Here is a 24161-nt window from a genome sequence, read left to right on the forward strand (position 1 = left end):
TGTTATCAGTATAAAAAGACACTTGTGCACACCCTCAAACAGTCTGACTCCAAACTCCACTATGGTGAAGACCAAAGAGCTGTCAAAGGACACCAGAAACAAAATTGTAGCCCTGCACCAGGCTGGGAAGACTGAATCTGCAATAGCCAACCAGCTTGGAGTGAAGAAATCAACAGTGGGAGCAATAATTAGAAAATGGAAGACATACAAGACCACTGATAATCTCCCTCGATCTGGGGCTCCACGCAAAATCCCACCCCGTGGGGTCAGAATGATCACAAGAACGGTGAGCAAAAATCCCAGAACCACGCGGGGGGACCTAGTGAATGAACTGCAGAGAGCTGGGACCAATGTAACAAGGCCTACCATAAGTAACACACTACGCCACCATGGACTCAGATCCTGCAGTGCCAGACGTGTCCCACTGCTTAAGCCAGTACATGTCCGGGCCCGTCTGAAGTTTGCTAGAGAGCATTTGGATGATCCAGAGGAGTTTTGGGAGAATGTCCTATGGTCTGATGAAACCAAACTGGAACTGTTTGGTAGAAACACAACTTGTCGTGTTTGGAGGAAAAAGAATACTGAGTTGCATCCATCAAACACCATACCTACTGTAAAGCATGGTGGTGGAAACATCATACTTTGGGACTGTTTCTCTGCAAAGGGGCCAGGACGACTGATCCGGGTACATGAAAGAATGAATGGGGCCATGTATCGTGAGATTTTGAGTGCAAACCTCCTTCCATCAGCAAGGGCATTGAATATGAAACGTGGCTGGGTCTTTCAACATGACAATGATCCAAAGCACACCGCCAGGGCAACGAAGGAGTGACTTCGTAAGAAGCATTTCAAGATCCTGGAGTGGCCTAGCCAGTCTCCAGATCTCAACCCTATAGAAAACCTTTGGAGGGAGTTGAAAGTCCGTGTTGTCAAGCGAAAAGCCAAAAACATCACTGCTCTAGAGGAGATCTGCATGGAGGAATGGGCCAACATATCAACAACAGTGTGTGGCAACCTTGTGAAGACTTACAGAAAACGTTTGACCTCTGTCATTGCCAACAAAGGATATATTACAAAGTATTGAGATGAAATTTTGTTTCTGACCAAATACTTATTTTCCACCATAATATGCAGATAAAATGTTAAAAAAACAGACAATGTGATTTTCTGGATTTTTTTTCCTCAGTTTGTCTCCCATAGTTGAGGTCTACCTATGATGTAAATTACAGACGCCTCTCATCTTTTTAAGTGGTGGAACTTGCACTATTGCTGACTGACTAAATACTTTTTTGCCCCACTGTAAATATCACACTTGTCAGAAATCCACAGTTGAATCAGCCTGACCCAGCTACGTCCGCGTGGAGACATGAGAAATGCGATCACAAGGTATAAAATATCATAAAGGATTTCCACGCCTTACATGTAATGATAAAGGCACAAAGGCCATATGAACAACCTTTGTTAACGTTTGGGGAATGTGCGTAAAAATCTGTTAAAGGGCCAGTACACCTAACATAAAGATAGGTCTAATTTTTTATTTCCACCATTATTATAATAATCTGATTTCTTCCTTTACAAAGACCATAAGCTGATCAGTTTTTGCGTACAGCTCTTGACCCCAAACAACTTTCACACTAACATGTCGCAGTGACAGACACAGACATGGCAAAGTTAAAGAGTTATCTCCAAGCTTAACATTTTTAGCAAATTTAAAGGCTGTGACACCCCCCCTTCCCCAAGAAAAGGGTCCAGTTGTGCTCTGCTAGGGAACGGAGGAGTGGTCGGGCATGTGCAGCTCTCTCCATTCAGTTATATGGTAGTTCAGAAAAATAACAAGCAAGCAAGCTCTGCAGTTTTCGGTACTCCCATACAAATGATTTCATTGAAAAAGGCACACCCGACTCCGTTCTCAAACTAGAGGGAGATCAACAGGTCACTCTGCAGTTTTATTATTTTTCAGCCATGTTAGGATGATTTATGGAAAAAAAGGACTGAAAAACCCATGCAAAGTCCAATGCCTGCATCACTTACAAATGTAATGCATAAGAGTCGTCACTAAGCATAATAGCGAGTGCACTCACTGCAACTAAGAAATACACAAAGCATAATATAGCAATATTAATAACTAGAATGACCAGCTATTTCACTGATCATAACATTTCATGACTAAGTCACTTTCTTTCTTTTTTTCTTCCCCTTCTTTCAAGAGCCATAACTTGAAAAATTGTAAATTTGTCTTTTTGATTTTTTTCTTTTCGTACTTTACCATAAGATTTAAGTTATTTTATATATTCGTAGATTTGACTTTATTTCTTAGATTTTTTTTTATAACAAAACATGGTTTTACTTTGACATTATTTTTAGTCCCCCCTAAAGGACTTGAACTTGTGATTGTTTGAATACTTGTACTGTAAAATGCAATTCTAGAGTACATGGGGAAAAGAACAGTCTATTATGAAGCCAAGCCTCATGGGAGTACAAAGATGGCTAACCCCTGGCTGGTGTGGCATACCACTGGCACTTCAAGAATGTGTAGCTGGTAGATTGTGGGTAATGGGCGCCCAAAGTCTGACAGCACCTTTTAAATGCCATTGTTAGTGAATGGCAGCGGCATTTGTCACTGCTGTCAGAGGCAGGTGACGACTGTAAAGCACAGTATGGAGCTATTGAGCTACTGAGCATGCTCCAGAATGAGCCCATACCCAAGATAGGTTGTACTGGTTTATACTACCTCAGGAAGAGGTTAAAGGTGACCTATCAGCTGATTCATGTAGCCCGAACCACAGGCAGCTTGTGAATAACAGAGTATCTCCTGCTTTCGAAATATCTACAAAGCAAGGGACAATGCGACTAGTCCAAGAGGCAGGTATATGTCGGCTTCTCCCTGCCCATTCAGCTAGACTGACAGGTCTCACCATATACAGTATATGTTTAGGGAAAGACATATCAATCTACCTGAGCAGGTGAGAAGAAGCTGGCGGGGACCCCTCGGACTAGTCCCTATGTCTCTGGATAGGCTTTCACTTACATTTTTTTCAGGAACTCCACAGCATTATAGAGTAAAACATAGAGGTTCAGAATGCAGAAGGCAGACTATGATTCACATGCTAAAATACAAAGAAAAAACACAAAAATTGAGGTGGTTTAAGTTGGTATACATGCAGAATATAAACACATGTTCACTTTGGCAACAAAGCATAAAAACCTACAAGAAGCAAAATAAGCATAAACCCTGCTGTAACTAAATAAATAAATAAAATGCATTTAAATAACACAGAATTCTTAGTAATACTGCTTTTTCTCAAAAATAGTATAAAAGCCATCTCAGTGTTGACAAGTTGACCTTGATCGGTATGGTCCTACGCTGTCTAATATTAAAAACCTTACCATGTGTCAGCGTTGACCTCAGTGTGTGAATAAGGGCAGACAAAAGGACTGGATTCCAACCTGTGGACATCAGTCTAGGGAAGGTCTTAGGCTACGTTCAGATTTGCGTTGTGCGCCGCTGCGTCGGCGACGCAACGCACAACGCAAATAAAAACGCACCAAAACGCACGCAAAAACGCTGCGTTTTGCGACGCATGCGTCCTTTTTTGCCGAAATTTGGACGCAAGAAAAATGCAACTTGTTGCATTTTCTGCGCCCAACGCTTGCGGCCAAAAAAACGCATGCGTCGCACAATGCAGCACAACGTATGTCCATGCGCCCCCCATGTTAAATATAGGGGCGCATGACGCATGCGTTGCCGCAGCGTTTCCCGACGCAGCGTCGGGAAACGCTAATGTGAACGTTGCCTAAAAAGTAGTTTCCAGCTCAAGGGAGGGAGGCCACACCTCAGCTTGTACAGAATGCAAAAATACAAAGAAAAAATTCAAAAGTTGAGCTTGGTTTAAGTTGGTATACATGCAGCACATAAACGCATGTTCACTTTGGCCACAAAGCATAAAAAACCTGCAAGAAGCAAAATAAGCATAAACCCTGCTGTAACACCGCAGCATTATAGAGTAAAACATAGAGGTTCAGAATGCAGAAGGCAGACTATGATTCACATGCTGTCTGTGGTTGGGGCAACATGAATCTTGTGGCACGTTCCATGTAACTGTTCTTACATATGTTTTTCTATTTTGGTCTACAGGAGTGTCCATCACAGAATATTAAAAAGCACATAAAATTCTTGTTCTGAGTGTTGATCAATACTGATCGATACTCAGGATATGGAGTGAAAAAATTACAACCCCTTAAACAAGGAGTACATGTTTTTAAATAGTGCTTACGCACCTGTTCTATAGAGCAAAGAACATAACTTAGGATGATCATCTAACTGATTTTAGAAGCCACCGTTACTATTAGTTGCCAAAGGTGTAACGTTTCTCCTTGTGGAGAATGACATGCCTGACATTCCAGTGTAACGAAACTTTTAGGCTCCTCTGGGAAATTAAATATGCAAATTGAGTATTCAGAGAAGAAGAGCCACCTATTGTACGTTGCAATCTTAAAAGCCAATATTGACCCTTTAACAAGCCTTGCCACATGATGTAGGATTAAAGCCAAACCAGAATCTCAATTTGCAGAGTAAAGGCCCCGTCACACATAGCGACGCTGCAGCGATACCGACAACGATCCGGATCGCTGCAGCGTCGCTGTTTGATCGCTGGAGAGCTGTCACACAGACAGCTCTCCAGCGACCAACGATCCCGAGGTCCCCGGTAACCAGGGTAAACATCGGGTAACTAAGCGCAGGGCCGCGCTTAGTAACCCGATGTTTACCCTGGTTACCATCGTTAAAGTAAAAAAAACAAACGCTACATACTTACCTACAGCCGTCTGTCCTCCAGCGCTGTGCTCTGCACTCCTCCTGTACTGGCTGTGAGCACAGCGGCCGGAAAGCAGAGCGGTGACGTCACCGCTCTGCTTTCCGGCTGCCCGGCGCTCACAGCCAGACCAGAGAAGCAGAGCGCCGGGGACAGACAGCGGTAGGTAAGTATGTAGCGTTTGTTTTTTTTTACTTTAACGATGGTAACCAGGGTAAACATCGGGTTACTAAGCGCGGCCCTGCGCTTAGTTACCCGATGTTTACCCTGGTTACCAGCGAAGACATCGCTGAATCGGCGTCACACACGCCGATTCAGCGATGTCAGCGGGACCTCAACGATCAAAAAATGGCCCAGGCCATTCCGACACGACCAGCGATCTCACAGCAGGGGCCTGATCGCTGGTACGTGTCACACATAGCGAGATCGCTACTGAGATCGCTGTTGCGTCACAAAACTTGTGACTCAGCAGCGATCTCGCTAGCGATCTCGCTATGTGTGACGGGGCCTTAAGTCATGTGGGAAAGCTCATTAAAGGGACGATATTAACTTTTAGGATTGCTACTTCCAATAGGTGATGATAGAGTTCAAGTTCTCCTCCTCCCTGAAGAGTCAATAACTTGCCATGCAACACCCTACATTATTGAAGCATTTTGCAGATTATTCTGGCAATGCTGCCAAACACCTCATGGCAGCCCAGTATTCTTAGCCCAAATGTCTCGAGCCACTAATGCGAATACCCTTGAACAGTATAAAATAATAGTACCCACAACAGCGTGACCCCACACTGGGGCAACATAGCACCTATAATGTAGTTCGCCAGGTAGCTATTTCTATCTACCATTTAAAAAGTAGTAGGATTTGTGCCTCATGGCAGCGATGGTATGGGGCTAAGAAGACTGGAAAAACGCATTGCATATAATGGGTTCTTTTACCACAATGTGGCCACCCTAGTAAGGCTGGTTTCACATTTGCGTTTTTTTGGGTGCGTTTTTGCGGTAAAAAACGCATGGTGAAAAAACGCATGTAAACGCGTGCAAACGCTGCGTTTTTTTGACGCATGCGTTTTTGCATGTGGTGAAAAAAACGCGGCGTTTTGACGCGTTTACATGCGTTTTTTCATGCGTTTGCGTTTTTTAAACACCTGCTGAGAAATGTGTGACACCTGCCAATCATCAAAATAAAGTAAAAAACCCACTATAAACAGAAATAGTTAGGGTTAGGGGTAGGGTTAGGGGTAAGGATCATAACCCTAACCCTAAAGGGATCCTAACCCTAACCCTACCGCTAACCCTAAAGGGATCCTAACCCTACCTCTAACCCTAAGGGATCCTAACCCTAACTCTACCCCTAACCCTACCCCTAACCCTAAAGGGATTAGGGTTAGGGGTAGGGTTATGGTTAGGATCCCTTAGGGTTAGGGGTAGGGTTAGGATCCCCTAGGGTTAGGTTTATGATCCCTTAGGCTTAACGCAAAAAACGCATGCGTCCCCATTGACTCCAATGTATTTTTTGACCCCAAAAAAACGCATGAAAACGCATGCGTTTTTTGGTCCAAAAAACGCCTCTCAAAAATACTACAAGTTGCATTTCTGAAAATGAACGCATGCAGTAAAAAAACGCATGCGTTGCAAAACGCGACCAAACGCGTACAAACAAAAACGCATGCGTTTTCAATGTTAAATATAGGGAAAAAAAACGCTGCAGACAAAAACGCAAGTGTGAAACCACCCTACTAGAGAACAGAAGAGATGGATATTAAGGCTACTTTTTGTTATCACCAGATATTCTCCCTTCCCCTCATAAATTTGCATACTGATTTGAGAAGTCATAAAAATCCAATGAGCAGGGGTCTGACTGCTGGGACCACCAATGTCAGGAAAGTAGTATTCATTTCCTGCCATGAAGTAGATCTATGAATGCACAAGGCATCCTATTAAAAATCCATAATGCTTTCATTAGGATGTCCCCTTTAATTCAAGACATTTTCTCAAGTGCCTGAGGGAAGATGTCAGAGGATTGAAAGTTAGGCTACAGCTTCAAAGCGACTTTGTCCACGAGACCTGCCACATCGCAATGCAATGCACATTATTGCTGTACCATCAGGGTCGCAATGCCACCCCCACTTGTATTGCTCTGTGATGTAGCAGCAGCACTGAGGGAATCTTTGTCGCGCAGCAGGTGTCGAGGATGAAGACGCTGTGTGGCCGCAGTCATAGGCCTCATTCAGATGTCTTATGTTCTAACTTATGAGATAAACGGACTGATTATTTTGTTTAGAGTTTGGTCTGATAGTCATCAGTTTTTCTCATACAGAGAGAATAAAGAAGTTTCTCCACCTTCTCTTATGTGACAGTCTGTGAAAATTTGACTGAATGGCATCAACGTGCAATCTGATTTTTTCACGGATCCATACACTTGACTTGCCGATTTCGATCTGGCCCTTGGATCAAAATTTGACATGTCTCCACAAAGTTACACAAACCGCACAACCGGGTGTCTAAATGAGGCCTTAGGCACGTGCATGTCGTAACAGTTTTTTTCATGTATACAACACTAAACCATTATAGTCTATGGTGTTATTCACAGGTAAGTGTCTATTTTTTTTCTAGCAGCATGGTTGAATAGGGCCAATACAAGACTATGAGTCAGTGAAAAACATGTACAGCACACGGATGGCATCAGTGTACAATCTGTATGAGGTCCGTATTTAACCCCTTAAGGACCAGGCCACTTTGTAGGTTAACGACCAGGCATTAATTTGAAATCTGACCACAGTCAATTTATGTGGTTGTAACTCTGGAACGCTTCAACGGATCCCACTGATTGTTTTTTCATAACATATTGTACTTTATAATGGTAACATTTTTTCTAAATTTCTTGTGTTTATTTGCTAAAAATATGTAAATTTGGCAAATTTTGACACTGTTCCGAGAGGTGTACTGTTTTCCCTCCCTGTAGATCTCACATTTTATGAGGGACAGCAGGTTCTCTATGGGGTTGAGATCAGGTGAACAAGGGGGCCATGTCATTATTTTTTCTTCTTTGAGACCTTTACTGGCCAGCCACGCTTTGGAGTAGTTGGAGGCATGTGATGGAGCATTGTCCTGCATGAAAATCATGTTTTTCTTGAACGATACCGACTTCTTCCTGTACCACTGCTTGAAGAAGTTGTCTTCCAGAAACTGGCAGTAGGTTTGGGAGTTGGGCTTCACTCCATCCTCAACCTGAAAAGGTCCCACAAGTTCATCTTTGATGATACCAGCCCATACCAGTACCCCACCTCCACCTTGCTGGCTTCTGAGTCGGAGTGGAGCTCTCTGCCCTTTACTGATCCAGCCTCTGGCCCATCCATCTGGCCCATCAAGAGTCACTCTCATTTCATCAGTCCATAAAACTTTTGAGAAGTCAGTCTTAAGATATTTCTTGGCCCAGTCTTGACATTTTATCTTATGTTTCTTGTTCAAAGGTGGTCGTTTTTCAGCCTTCCTTACCTTGGCCATGTCCCTGAGTATCGCCCACTTTGTGCTTTGTTACTTCAGTAACGTCGCAGCTCTGAAATATAGCAAAACTGGTGGCAAATGGCATATTGGCAGCTTCACGCTTGATTTTCCTCAATTCATGGGCAGTTATTTTGCGCCTTTTTTGCCCAACACGCTTCTTGCGACCCTGTTGGCTATTTGCCATGAAATGCTTGATTGTTCGGTGATCACGCTTCAAAGGTTTGGCAACTTCAAGACTGCTGCATCCCTCTGCAAGACATCTCACAATTTTGGACTTTTCAGAGCCCGTCAAATCTCTCTTCTGACCCATTTTGCCAAAGGAAAGGAAGTTGCCTAATAATTAAGCACACCTTATATAGGGTTTTGATGTCATTAGACAACACCCCTCATTACAGAGATGCACATTACCTGATTTACTTACTTGGTAGTTGGCTCTCAAGCCTGAACAGCTTGGAATAGGACAACATGTATAAAAAGTATCATGTGATCAAAATACAACTTGCCTAATAATTCTGCACACAATGTATGTGGTTTATTCACACTGCGGGACTCAGAAGGGAGGGGGGCATTTGGATTTGAGAGTGCAGAATTTACTGAATTTCTTTTGTTGGGTGAGGAACCATTTCACTTTTCCAGAGCCTTTGTACTATCAGTAACGTGGAAGCCCCTTATATTTCCATTGACAGATAACGGACCTGAGTGGGGACTTGCTTTTTTGTGGACTGAGTTGAAGCTTTTATTGGTAACGTTTTACATAATGTTGGGGATCACATTTATTTATCCAGTGCTCTACTCTGACCACTTACTTAGGGGTTTCCATCTAAATCTGAGTGACATAACAGATGAAACCCCCAAGGGATACATTCACTATAATGAGTCAGCAGAGTTATTCTGGACTCCGTCTGCCTCTGTTCAGGGGTGTCCTTCTTTTCAGAAGTGCACTTAACTGTGGCCGATGGCACTTTTATGCAATCCTAAAAGGACAGACACTGCCGGATCACAGGTCCTATGGCGCCCCCAGTTTCTCCATCTGCCTCATTATAGGGAATCTTCCGCCAGAGGTTCCGTCTGAATCACGTATTTCAGAGATTTACACTGAAACCCCGATGCAAGCACCGCACAGTGCGCGAGATAAATGTGCACCGAGCCTTACTGCAATCTTTGGGAGGCAGAATGAAAAAATCAACAGCATGTGAAAAATTGGTTTTATTTTTTACGCTGCTCCTTGTACGGTATAAGTGACTAGGCGACTTTATTCTTTATCTTTATATCGGGTTTGGCAGCTGTCACACACTAAAAGACGCTTTTTATTGCAACAAATAGTTTTGCCATCACCATATTTTGAGAGCTATGTTTTCCATATTTTGGCCGACAGAGTCATGTGAGGGCTTGTTTTTTGCAGGACAAGTTGATGTTTTTATTGGTACCATTTTCGGGAACACAATATTTTTTGATCGCTTTCTATTCTTATGTTTGGGAGGCAGAATAAACAAAACACAGCAATTCAGGAATTTTGTTTGGGAGGGTTTATGCCGTTCCGTGTGTGGTAAAATTGATAAAGCAGTTTTATTATTCGAGTCAATACGATTACAGCGATACCACATTTATATAGTTTTTTATGTTTTGCCACTTTTACACAATAAAAACTATTTTATAGAAAGAATAATTATTTTTGCAACCCTTTATTCTGACAGCTATAACTTTTTTATTTTCCCGCTGATGGATCTGTATGGCGGCTCGATTTTTGAGGGACAAGATGACATTTTCAGCTCTACCAAGCTTATTTATATTCTTCATTTTGATTGCGTTTTATTCCTCTTTTTGTTTGGCGGTATGATGATAAAGCGTTGTTTTTTGCCTTGTTTTCTTTTTTATGGTGTTCAATAAAGGGGTTAACTAGTGTGACAGTTTTATAGGTCGGCTTGTTGCAGAAGCGGCGATACCAAATATGTGTACTTTTATTGTTTATATTATTTTCATACAAATATTTATCGGTACAATATCTTTAGATTTTTTATTATTTTACTTCTTTTTAAATATTTTTACAATTATTTAAAAACTTTTTTTTAACTTTTTTACTTTGTCTCACTATGGGACAATCATTTTTCACAGGCCAATAGCTTGTACAGCATGGGGATGCAGCAGCAACCCCATGCTGTACAAACTCAGCTCTGCACTTACAGAGAAAGTTAATGATGATGCACAGCGCATGGTCAAGCAACTTTCCTAGCTCTGGTTACCCGGATGTCGTCATGACATCATTGAATCACAATGGCAACGATTAGGACTCAGCGTCACGTCACTGGGTTTACGATCCAAGGGCAGAGGAGCTGTCCTCCCGCAGCATTTAGGGGGTTAAAGTACCAGAAACGGTGCATGACCGCTAATGGCACTTAGCGTCAGCTCTCAGAATCAGCTGACACCTGGTGGCGATCGCCAGCGCACAACCCATGTGCACGGGCAATCGCGATGACGTAATAATCCGTCCCTGGTCAATAATCCCCAGGGCACAGGGACATGTTATTACGACACATAATAGAAAGGGGTTAAATGTAAAATTTAATAGTACTGTTCCTTTTGTTCTGTTATCCGCGCCCCAAAGCCATATAAGCTACCAGAAATCAGGCGTCCAGTTAGCCTGTAAAACGACTGGTGGTGGCAGCCAATAATGTTTCTTGGTTCATCCTGGAGTTCGCAGTGACTGTATTGGGGGTATATACATATATCCCATGCGTTGGAATCAGAGGTGTATATGCCACATGCTCACTGTTAGTTTCCTGATAACCGGCCAATTAGTGGAACCACCCAGCGGCATCCTCCGCTAATCGTTGGTTATTTATGCAACTGCCCGGACGAAAGGGGGCAGCAGAACGCTGTTTGCTCCAAGGATAACAGTGGGTAGATCTGAAATACGCTCACCCCACCGCAATCTTTGTGTCTGACAACAAAAAAAATATAACATGTCAGGGGTGAATATCACTATTTATCCTTTGTAATGTGTAAATGGTCCACAAACAATGAAACCTCCTAGGGGAGTACATCACGTTTACTACTTTCTGGGTGGATAAAGGTGTGTGTGGGGGGGTACTTTAGGGGTCCCTTGACCTTGGTCTCTGACCAATTCCTCTACCTTGGTGCTGAGGATTCATCGGGGTAGGGGCTGTCAGCTTTATCTGCCTAGCGCACCAAAATACCTTGTCCCAGTCTTGGTGGGGGTCTATCAGGTACCACCAGTGGAGGTGATCGCACCCATGGCACCGCTGTTACCCCCACCTTACAGAAGGTGTGAGCAGACCCTAAGGCTTCTTTCACTCTTGCGTCGGTATGGGTCCGTCAGCGCGACGTACTGATGCACGTTGTGAAAATTTGGCTCAACATGGGCAGCGGATGCAGTTTTTCAACACATCCGCTGCCCATTCTAAAGTCCCGGGGAGGAGGGGGCGGAGTTCCGGCCACGCATGCGCGGTAGGAAATGGTGCACCCGACGTACGAAAAAACGTTCCCTTGAACGCTTTTTCGTGCCGACGGTCCGCCAAAACACGACGGACGCGACGTATAGCCATATATGTAAGTCTATGGGCAAAAAACGCATCCTGCGGGAACATTTGCAGGATCCGTTTTTTCCCCAAAACGACACATTGCGATGGACGTCACACGACGTAAGTGTGAACGTAGCCTAATATGCTTTTGGGGTCCACCAATGTGTCACAGTACCGGCAGGCGCTGCCCCAGCCCACCGTGCCCGGTGAGGGGCCCCTTGGCAGCCCCCGGTGACCTTGTGGCCGGATGCAGAGGGCAGCAGAGGTCACTGTGCGGATGCACGGCAGACACATGACGGCGGGCGCACACCGCGCTGGCATCAGCTGCCATCCCGGGAGTCCGCCTACCACCGGCGAGGACGAGGAGGGCGGGTCACAGGCAGCAGGCCGCCCGGCTCGGGTGTCGTGCTTAGGGCGGGTCACAGGCCGCGGGTATGTCGGACTATGAGATCTCGGTGCAAGCTCTCAATGAGCTCCTGGCTAACGATGGCGGCTTCTACAGCCTCCCCTCCCAGCATTTCAACGAGGTCTTCCCCCGGATCTACGTGGGCAACGCGTGAGTTACTGCTGCCCGGAGCGGGAGTGTCTGGGCGCCGAGTGTTGTGCATGGCACCTGCTGCTGCAGCCCGTATATACGTGTACGTGGTGTGCAGGCTGCGGTGTGGGGCGTTATATGTGGCGTGTGTGTATATGGCTGTATATAGAACTCGGGTGTTAGTTACAACATTTGGGCGGAGCTTTCCAATTAACCAATGAAATCATCGCTTCTATTTTGTAACCTGTATTAGAAATTGAAAGCACGAAGCTGATTGGTTCCTAAGGGTAAGCTGCCCTTTTTCTCTTGGCCTACACTAGATGGTCTATGGGGGAGGTGATTGCTGTAGGTCCTTGTACACACATGTCCACGTTTGTTTTCTGTTGTAAAGTAGCTTTATGGCGGGATCCCACATGTAAAACACCACTGACCGTGTTCTCCTACATCAGCATAATTTCATGTTTTTTTTTTTTGTATAGTGCGTCCAAAGTTTGGAGTGAGTGACAGCAGGAGACATACGAGGCACGTTGTCATGGCAACAGTGCCACTGCAGAAGTCTGTTACTTATAGTTCCCATTGATCACAATGGAAACTGTGCAGGAGAAACTTTTGTAAGTCACGTGGTTGCCTTGGTAACTGTGTGGTTATGGCCTAAAGTGCGGACCCCGTCTCTGATGTCGGACAGAAGGATCAAAGAAGGGGACCTGGGGAATATGGCTGGGCTATCCTGAGGAAAGGCGCTGCTGTGTGACTTTTTTTGTCAGGCCGCGCTCCCACTGAAGCCGCCATTTCTCCGTTGTTTACCTGGGCACGGTGGCTTCCTGTGCTGACAGCTCTGCAGCTCGTCCAATGGGAGCACTGAGACCCCATAACTCTGTTCATCCCAGATATTGAACCCCCACAACTCATTGGGCGGCACGGCGGCTCAGTGGTTAGCACTGTTCCTTGCAGCGCTAGAGTCCTGCGTTCAACTCCCACCAAGAACAACATCTGCAAGGAGTTTGTATGTTCTCCCTGTGTTTGTGTGGGTTTCCTCCGGGTACTCCGGTTTCCTCCCACACTAAAAAGACTGATAGGAAATTAGACTGTGAGCCCCATTGGGGACAGTGATGATAAGGTCTGTAAAGCGCTGCGGAATATGATAGTGCTATATAAACAATGCATAATAATAAAAATGATAAATAATTAATGGCCCATCATGCAGAATCCTTTAATATTTAAAGAAAGCCAGAATATTGAATATTTTACAAACCAGGAAGACAGATTCCACCCATAAGATGATGGACAGCATGATGAAAACCCCACAGACTCCATTAGCCCACGTTCACAGAGTCAGTATTTGGTCAGTATTTTACCTCACTATTTATTAGGCTGCCATCACACTAGCAGTATTTGGTCAGTATTTTACATCAGTATTTGTAAGCCAAAACCAGGAGTGGGTGATAAATACAGAAGTGGTGCATATGTTTCTATTATACTTTTCCTCTGATTGTTCCACTCCTGGTTTTGGCTACAAATACTGATGTAAAATACTGACCAAATACTGATAGTGTGACGGCAGTCTAAGTCAAAACCAGGAGAGGAAGAAGAGGACAAGTATAATAGAAACACGTCACCACTTCTGTATTTATCACCCACTCCTGACTTTGTCTTACAGATACTGAGGTAAAATAGTGAACGTGTGAATGTGGCCTAAAGGAAAACTAAACACTAAAAATGCACAAAAAAAATAAGGCCACATGTACATGAGTGTTCGGTGAGTTTTTTACCTCCGTATTTGTAAGCCAAAAGTCAGAGGGAAAGTATAATAGAACCACGTCACCACTTCTGTATTTATCACCCATTCCTGGTTTTGGCTGAGAAATACTGAGGTAAAATACTGACCAAGTACTGAACGTATGACTATGGCCTAATAGTCAAAGCAGTCATGTGGCGCCGCTCTTCTCTGTCATGTTCTGAATCCATCCCTACCTCAGTGCACACGCAGGTCTAGTCTAACAAACTGAGTAAGGCCGGATTAACACTTCTGCGAAACACGGCGTGGCCTCACATCTGGAGACTCAGCCTGAAAGCACGGTTTCCCTGCCTGAGCGAACTGCTTTATTATCACACGTGAAGCAGCTAGCTCCGGTCGGGAGACTCAGCATTGGGATCCGCTCTCTCCATGTGAGGCTAAAGTTCACACAGGGTGTTTTTGCTGAGTTTTTTTTTATGCTAATTTTCAGCTGCTTTTTACAGTACCAGCAAAACATATGAGACTACAGAAATCTCATGCACACACCTTGTATTTTTTGTCATAAGTATTTTGGGCTTTGCATGGTTTTTTTTGCACAACAGAGCTTGTCTCTTCTTTCAGTGTTTTTCACCCATTGACTGGAATGGGTGCTGAAAAAACACACCAAAAACACAGGTGTCATTTTTCTGTAGTGTTTTTTTTGCCAAAACCTTATTCTACAGAATAAGACTTTTTTTTTTAACCCCTTAATCCCATATGACGTACTATCCCGTCCAGGTGACCTGGGACTTAATTCCCAGTGACGGGATAGTACGTCATATGCGATCGGCCGCGCTCACGGGGGGAGCGCGGCCGATCGCGGCCGGGTGTCAGCTGCCTATCGCAGCTGACATCCGGCACTATGTGCCAGGAGCGGTCACGGACCGCTCCCGGCACATTAACCCCCGGCACACCGCGATCAAAGATGATCGCGGTGTGGCGGCAGTGCAGGGAAGCATCGCGCAGGGAGGGGGCTCCCTGCGTGCTTCCCTGAGACGATCGGTACACGGTGATGTACTCCCCGTGTACCGAGCGTCTTCTCCCTGCAGTCCCCGGATCCAAAATGGCCGCGGGGCTGCATCCGGGTCCTGCAGGGAGCACTTCCGGGTCAGGATCAGGCTGCAGCTGCAGCTCTAATCCTGCCCGGCTGTATGTAAGATCACCGATCTGACAGAGTGCTGTGCACACTGTCAGATCGGTGATCTGTGATGTCCCCCCCTGGGACAAAGTGAAAAAGTAAAAAAAAAAAAATTTCCACACGTGTAAAAAAAAAAAAAAAAAATTCCTAAATAAAGAAGAAAAAAAAAAAATATTATTCCCATAAATACATTTCTTTATCTAAAAAAAACCCAAAAAAACAATAAAAGTACACATATTTAGTATCGCCGCGTCCGTAACGACCCGACCTATAAAACTGGCCCACTAGTTAACCCCTTCAGTGAACACCGTAAGAAAAAAAAAAAAAAAAAAAACGAGCCAAAAAACAACGCTTTATTATCATAACGCTGAACAAAAAGTGGAATAACACACGATCAAAAAGACGGATATAAATAACCATGGTACCGCTGAAAGCGTCATCTTGTCCCGCAAAAAACGAGCCGCCATATAGCATCATAACCAAAAAAATAAAAAAGTTATAGTCCTCAGAATAAAGCGATGCCAAAATAATTATTTTTTCTATAAAATAGCTTTTATCGTATAAAAGCGCCAAAACATAAAAAAAATGATATAAATGAGGTATCGCTGTAATCGTACTGACCCGAAGAATAAAACTGCTTCATCAATTTTACCAAACGCGGAACGGTATAAACGCCTCCCCCAAAAGAAATTCATGAATAGCTGGTTTTTGGTCATTCTGCCTCACAAAAAATCGGAATAAAAAGCGATCAAAAACTGTCACGTGTCCGAAAATGTAACCGATAAAAACGTCAACTCGTCCCGCAAAAAACAAGACCTCACATGACTCTGTGGACCAAAATATGGAAAAATTATAGGTCTCAAAATGTGGAGACGCAAAAACTTTTTTGCTATAAAAAAAGCGTATTTTAGTGTGTGACGGCTGCCAATCATAAAAATCCGATATTAAAAACGCTATAAAAGTAAATCAAACCCCCTTCATCACCCCCTTAGTTAGGCTAGGTTCACATTGCGTTAATGGGTTTACGCTAACGGACAGCGTTGCACGGCGAAAATGTCACAATTAACGCCGTGCAACGGGTCCGTTAGCACACCCATTGACAGCAATGTGATTTTCGGGTGTAGCGCATCGCTAGAGCGTGCCATTTTCGGCTCGCGCTAGCAAGGTGCCGTTCTTTTGTGGCGCACCTTGGACGCTGCTTGCAGCGTCCGCGGCGCGCCCGAGGTCCGATCCCCGATCTTCCAGAGCGGGGACGTTAACGCGACCACTAAACACGACACCTAAAAAGACATTGCGTTAGCGCAATCCGCTAGCGCTAAACGGATTTCCCTAACGCAATGTGAACCTAGCCTTAGGGAAAAATAATAAAATTTAAAAAAATGTATTTATTTCCATTTTCCCATTAGGGTTAGAGCTAGGGTTAGGGCTAGGGTTAGGGTTTGGATTACATTTACGGTTGGGATTAGGGTTGGGATTAGAATTAGGGGTGTGTCGGGGTTAGGTGTGTGGTTAGGGTTACAGTTGGGATTAGGGTTAGGGGTGCGTGTGTGGTTAGGGTTACAGTTGGGATTAGGGGTGCGTTTGGATTAGGGTTTCAGTTATAATTGGGGAGTTTCCACTGTTCAGGCACATCAGGGGCTCTCCAAACGTGACATGGCGTCCGATCTCAATTCCAGCCAATTCTGCATTGAATAAGTAAAACAGTGCTCCTTCACTTCCGAGCTCTCCCGTGCGCCCCAACAGGGGTTTACCCCAACATATGGGGTATCATCGTACTCGAGACAAATTGGACAACAACTTTTTGGGTCCAAGTTCTCTTGTTATCCTTGGGAAAATAAAAATTTGGGGGGCTAAAAATCATTTTTGTGGGAAAAAAAAAGGATTTTTTATTTTCACGGCTCTGCGTTGTAAACTGTAGTGAAACACTTGGGGGTTCAAAGTTTTCACAACACATCTAGATAAGTTCCGTGGGAGGTCTAGTTTCCAATATGAGGTCACTTGTGGAGGGTTTCTACTGTTTGGGTACATCAGGGGCTCTGCAAATGCAACGTGACGCCTGCAGACCAATCCATCTAAGTCTGCATTCCAAATGGCGCTCCTTCCCTTCCGAGCTCTGCCATGCGCCCAAACAGTGGTTCCCCCCCACATATTGGGTATCAGCGTACTCAGGACAAATTGGACAACAACTTTTGGGGTCCAATTTATTCTGTTACCCTTGTAAAAATACAAAGCTGGGGGCTAAAAAATCATTTTTGTGAAAAAAAAAAAAGAATTTTTATTTTCACGGCTCTGCGTTATAAACTGTAGTGAAACACTTAGGGGTTCAAAGTTCTCACAGCACATCTAGATAAGTTCCTTGGGAGGTCTAGTTTCTAGTATGGGGTCACTTGTGAGGGGTTTGTACTGTTTGGGTACATCAGGGGCTCTGCAAATGCAACGTGACTCCTGCAGACCAATCCATCTAAGTCTGCATTCCAAATGGCGCTCCTTCCCTTCCGAGCTCTGCCATGCGCCCAAACAGTGGTTCCCCCCCACATATTGGGTATCAGCGTACTCAGGACAAATTGGACAACAACTTTTGGGGTCCAATTTATTCTGTTACCCTTGTGAAAATACAAAACTGGGGGCTAAAAAATAATTTTTGCGGAAAAAAAAAAAATTATTTTAATGGCTCTGCGTTATAAACTGTAGTGAAACACTTGGGGGTTCAAAGCTCTCAAAACACATCTAGATAAGTTCCTTAGGGGGTCTAGTTTCCAAAATGGTGTCACTTGTGGGGGGTTTTAATGTTTAGGCACATCAGGGGCTCTCCAAACCAACATGGCGTCCCATCTTAATTCCAGTCAATTTTGCATTGAAAAGTCAAATGGCGCTCTTTCCCTTCCGAGCTCTGCTATGCGCCCAAAAAGTGGTTTACCCCCACATATGGGGTATCGTCGCACTCAGGACAAATTGCAACTTTTGTGGTCTAATTTCTTCTCTTACCCTTGGGAAAATAAAAAATTGGGTGCAAAAAGATCATTTTTGTGAAAAAATAAGATTTTTTATTTTTACGGCTCTGCATTATAAACTTCTGTGAAGCACTTGTTGGGTCAAAGTGCTCACCACACATCTAGATAAGTTCCTTAAGGGGTCTACTTTTCAAAATGGTGTCACTTGTGGGGATTTCAATGTTTAGGCACATCAGGGGCTCTCCAAACGCAACATGGCATCCCATCTCAATTCCAGTCAATTTTGCATTGAAAAGTAAAATGGCGCTCCTTCCCTTCCGAGCTCTGCCATACGCCCAAACAATGGTTTACACCCATATATGGGGTATCAGCGTACTCAGGACAAATTGGACAACAATTTTTGAGGTCCAATTTCTTCTCTTACTCTTGGGAAAATAAAAAATTGGGGTCGAAAAGATCATTTTTGTGAAAAAATATGATTTTTTATTTTTACGGCTCTGCATTATAAACTTCTGTGAAGCAATTGGTCCGTCAAAGTGGTCACCACACATCTAGATAAGTTCCTTAGGGTGTCTACTTTCCAAAATGGTGTCACTTGTGGGGGGTTTCAATGTTTAGGCACATGAGGGGCTCTCCAAACGCAACATGGCGTCTCATCTCAATTCCTGTCAATTTTGCATTGAAAAGTCTAATGGCGCTCCTTTCCTTCCGAGCTCTGCCATGCGCCCAAACAGTGGTTTACCCCCACATATGGGGTATCAGCGTACTCAGTACAGATTGTACAACAACGTTTGGCATCCATTTTATCCTGTTACCCTTGGTAAAATAAAACAAATTGGAGCTGAAATAAATTTTGTGTGAAAAAAAGTTAAATATTCATTTTTATTTAAACATTCCAAAAATTCCTGTGAAACCCCTGAAGGGTTAATAAACTTCTTGAATGTGGTTTTGAGCACCTTGAGGGGTGCAGTTTTTAGAATGGTGTCACACTTGGGTATTTTCTATCATATAGACCCCTCAAAATTACTTCAAATGAGATGTGGTCCCTAAAAAAAAATGGTGTTGTAAAAATGAGAAATTGCTGGTCAACTTTTAACCCTTATAACTCCCTAACAAAAAAAAATTTTGGTTCCAAAATTGTGCTGATGTAAAGTAGACATGTGGGAAATGTTACTTATTAAGTATTTTGCGTGAGATATCTCTGTGATTTAAGGGCATAAAAATTTAAAGTTGGAAAATTGCGAAATTTTCTAAATTTTCGCCAAATTTCCGTTTTTTTCACAAATAAACGCAAGTTATATCGAATAAATGTTACTAAAATGAAGTACAATATGTCACGAGAAAACAATGTCAGAATCGCCAAGATCCGTTGAAGCGTTCCAGAGTTATAACCTCATAGAGGGACAGTGGTCAGAATTGTAAAAATTGGCCCGGTCATTAACGTGCAAACCACCCTCGGGGCTTAAGGGGTTAAATACTAAACTTTACCAGCATGCACAGGAGACAAATATAGCATGCCAAAACCGCCTAAAAAACGCTTCAAAAACTTAGGAAAAATCAAGGAAAACCTGCTTTTTTCTCCAGCTTCTTTCCTGCCAAGAGATCAGGTTTTGCTGCAGAAAAAGTGCTGAAAAAACGCCTAGTGTGAACTTACCCTTAGAACGGTCCATGTTTCACAGAGGTATGAACCCAACCTTACTTTGTGAATAGTTTCCCTGTTTTGTACTTTTTACAGCTGCATGTTGTCGTCTTTTCTGTTCACAACCGACTCGAGAGAAGATTTGTCCTAAGTGCGTGAGCTCTGTTTACTTCATTGCCATCGGTCTCCTGTATCACTCGGGGTTATCGCATTGTATGTGGACCGCTGTTGTTTTTGGCAGTGGGCCATAAGGACACATTAGCACCTTAGGGTAAAGATACCGTTACACGGGCCGATCGCTGCAGCGTCGCTGTTTAGGTCGCTAGGAGACGTCAAACACGGCAACACCAGAACGATGCAGGAGCCATCCAGTGACGTACTTATCGTTCTCGCTGGTTGTTAGCTCCATGAAAAAACATTGCTGGCATCTTTGCTTTTGCTGTCAAACATGACGAATCATGCCGACCTGACGACCAAATAAAGTTCTGGACTTTCAGCTACGACCAGCGATGGCACAGCGGGATCCAGATCGCTGCTGCATATTTCCCATAAGGGATGGGGGCAGTGTTCTGGAATCACTGCGTTGAGAAACACGTGATGGTGTCTCCTCGGTGTTGGATGTTTTGGTCTCCCCGAGGCCAATCATCTGTGCCTTTATAGCCTTTTTACTAGGCACTGCTCCTAATAGCCAGATTCCTACTCCACACTGATGAGGGGCAAAAACCCCGAAACAGCTGTCTGTGGATGGATACCATGCTTGGCATAGGTGGCTTTCCTTCATAGGATGCTGCCCTTCCCGTGGTTGTTCCTTCCCGGGGAAAGGCCTGGCTATTCACTGCTTGCGTCGAGAAACACGTGATGGTGTCTCCGCAGCTTCTTTACTTGCATCTGCATATTTCCCATAAGGGATGGGGGCAGTGTTCTGGAATCACTGCGTTGAGAAACACGTGATGGTGTCTCCGCGGTGTTGGATGTTTTGGTCTCCCCGAGGCCAATCATCTGTGCCTTCAAACACAACGAGATCGCTATCCAGGACGCTGCAACGTCACGGATCGCTGTCGTTCTCGTTCTAAAGTTGCTCAGTGTGAAGGTACCTTTAGTTCACACAGGGCGTTTTTGCTGCTTTTTTTTCTGCAGCACAACCTGATCTTGGCAGGAAAGAAGCTGCGTCAAAAACGCAGGTTTAGGTGCATTTTTTGTTGCGTATTTGGTGCGTTTTTTTTCTCTTTGTCCAGGCTAATGTCCTTGGATTTTCAGCAGCAAAAACGCAGCAAAAAATGATACCTGCGTTTTTGCTGTGTTTTTTTCAACACCCTTTCAAGTCAATGGGTGAAAAAACACAGCAAAAACGCTGAAAGAAGTGACATGCTCTATGTCAAAAAAATGCAGCAAAGCACAAAATACTGATCAAACAAAAAAGCAATGTGTGTGCATGAGATTTCTGAAATCTCATAGGCTTTGCTGGAACTGTAAAAAGCAGCTGAAAATTAGCATAAAAAAACGCAGCAAAAAATACTCAGCAAAAACGTCCTGTGTAAACTTACCCTTAGTGCGTGTGTTGGGAGCTTTTTCAGAGTTTGCAGCAAACGTACCGTACCTCACAGACGGCCATTGCTTGTGTAACAGTTATCTGATTTCCCACCATGCAGTGCCCACAGAATTTTAATCTTGCTTTTTATCTGAACTGAGAATATAAGGTTATATCATCTACATTTAGGACTAACAAATTATTTGCAGAAATGTCATCATTATATCATGTGTATAGAAATCATCAGTGGGAAGCACATTTAAACTAGTGGTTCAATTAAAGGTGTAGTCTTAGGCTGCCGTCACACTCGCAGTATTTGGTCAGTATTTTACATCAGTATTTGTAAGCCAAAACCAGGAGTGGGTGATAAATACAGAAGTGGTGCATATGTTTCTATTATACTTTTCCTCTATTTGTTCCACTCCTGGTTTTGGCTTACAAATACTGAGGTAAAATACTGACCAAATACTGCTAGTGTGACGGCAGTCTTAAAGGGACACTGTCACCTGAATTTCACATTTCAGTGACCCTATTACAGTTTACCAAGCTCTGCTGTTCAGCTCCATACACTGTATACCTCAGGGTGCTGCTGAAAAAAGTTTGATGACAGCTGATCAATAGGGGTGTCAAGTGTCATACTCCTACTGATCTGCTGTTGGAGACTCCTAAGGGCACACTCAGATGACTCTATAAATTGGACTGAGAAACGCAAGGTTCTGACTGGTGGGTGGCCAATACATGCAACGGTCACGCTCTGGTCGGGAGAGCCGCCGTCCAGTCCATGCACTGCGTTCCGATCCCACTCCAATTTATATGACCGTCTGTCTCTGCCCTTAGGATATCAGTATCACAGTAGTGGAAAATGCCTTTAATTAAAATGGATGGGTACCCCAAAAGGGGCACATTTTTGTAGCTCACAAGGGAAAGTATGGCGTGTCATGTGTCCTATTGAATGCAATGTCAATGTGAACTTTCATGTATATCTAGATTACATCCACTTACAGTGAGTGGTGTGAGCAGCTCAGAGTCCAGACAAGGCTGTCCATGAAGCAGAGCTCTCTCCCCTTCTCAAGCAGGAAGTCCCAGAATAATCCTTGCCTGATCCCAAGCTCCAATTATCTGCTAAATTTCATTCAGCAGCTTGTAAATAAATCTTTGTCTCTAAAGCTTAGGAAACTCTAAAGAAATTTTGAAACCTTTAGTGGATGGATGAGAAATAGTGATCATTGGGGGCTCCGCTGCAGAGTGGGGGCCCCGAGCCCCATCGTTTTGTGAGGTCTAAATGGAGCAGTAATCTACTATGTTCCTGCCTCTAACCCACGTACATGTCGAACACCATGCCTATTCCCCCTTCCACCATGACCTCGCTTTTTCCCACTCATGTATGTAGCCTTCCCCTTTTATAACCTTAGGCCCACAGCTGTCAGTCACCTGTCACTAAATGAACTATCAATATTTATTTTCCTAGACTGTGTAAAGATTTTTAAGTGGAAATCTGGCCTTCGGATTTGCCCCTGAAACAGTTTTATCAGAAACAATTTGGAGTAGCTAATTGACCCTCTAGGCTGCAACCCTACGCGACTGATGGTAAAAGCTTGTATGCTGAGAAAAGATACAAACAACATCCTAATCTCTCATCTTGCATTGATTTGGGAACTGTTTGTATTATGATTTAATACTGGATTGGAAAAACGCCATGAGCCATCTAGTCCGTGCACCAGCTAATGTCATCTAATTTTCTGGCTTTCTATTTTTTATCTAATCCCAGCCATACACAATAAATGGCCATAGGCCAAAAGATGTTTCAGCCCTCAGCCATCTCAGCCTACTCACTCATCTGAGGGCTACTGTGTCTATGAAACAATCACCGACTGTCAGGTTGGCCTATGGCTTATCACCAGGGCTGTGGAGTCAGTAAGCCAAACCTCCGACGCCTCAATTTCCATGATACCGACTCCAACACCTCCAAAATGGGCTTCGACTCCGACTCCACAGCCCTGCTTATCACCAAGAGAAAAATGCGATCAGTAGTCCAAAATCAGACTTGGCCGATCAGCATCTCTCCCTCCCACCAGTCGCTCATCGCCCCCATACACATTACACCATTGGCTGAACCTGTCGATATCAGGTTCGTCCAACATTAGTCTAATGTGCTTGGGGGTCTCTAGCTGGCCCGGCACATCAGATAGTTGAGGGCCAAATTCTCATTCCGCTGAAAGCTATATTTCCTAATTCCCATACACATGGACACTCGGCTCGGACAAGCGTGCATGTACTTTTAGAGAGAAGAATGTGACAGTCAGACACTTCTGGTGGTGGCTTATCTCCAGGGTTATAAGTGTTAAAGTGTTCCCTGTTGGTTGCCCATCCCTCTTCACCTTTTTATACCCAGGGAACAGGCCTTTTATATATTTACAGTTAAAGCCGCCATCTCGGAAGGCAATGAATGTGGAGTGGTGATTTACATGTCATTACCATTGCTATTTAAGTAGAAGGTGTTGGTTGGTCGCTGAAGGTGCAGTTTGACTCGAGTGCTCCTCTTTAGTGCAATCACCCAGTGATAAATTTTCTCAACCGGCTCACGTGTTGCTCTCCTGTTATCGATTTGCCCATGAAGTGCTTCCAACATATTGATTCAGCCGGACATTAATCTCAGCTAATTAATTCACTTTCTGTTGGCTCTCCACCAGGCGCAGTTTCTGAACTGTCAGTGATATACAATAGGTTAGGCCGGGTAAACCGG

The 24161-nt window shown here is 44.0% G+C and overlaps 1 protein-coding gene across 1 annotated transcript in view; it reads left to right on the plus strand.

Moving 5' to 3' along the window:
- The first annotated feature begins 12193 nt into the window (after positions 1-12193).
- DUSP3 (dual specificity phosphatase 3) overlaps positions 12194-24161 on the plus strand; it is a 110822-nt gene continuing 98854 nt past the window's right edge. The window contains exon 1 of the mRNA XM_069751858.1: positions 12194-12409. Within this exon, the coding sequence (XP_069607959.1) occupies positions 12288-12409 (122 nt within the window). The 5' untranslated portion in view covers positions 12194-12287. The remainder of the gene's footprint in view (positions 12410-24161) is intronic.

The sequence above is a fragment of the Ranitomeya imitator genome, chromosome 2, assembly GCF_032444005.1.
Source record: "Ranitomeya imitator isolate aRanImi1 chromosome 2, aRanImi1.pri, whole genome shotgun sequence".
Taxonomy (NCBI): domain Eukaryota; kingdom Metazoa; phylum Chordata; class Amphibia; order Anura; family Dendrobatidae; genus Ranitomeya; species Ranitomeya imitator.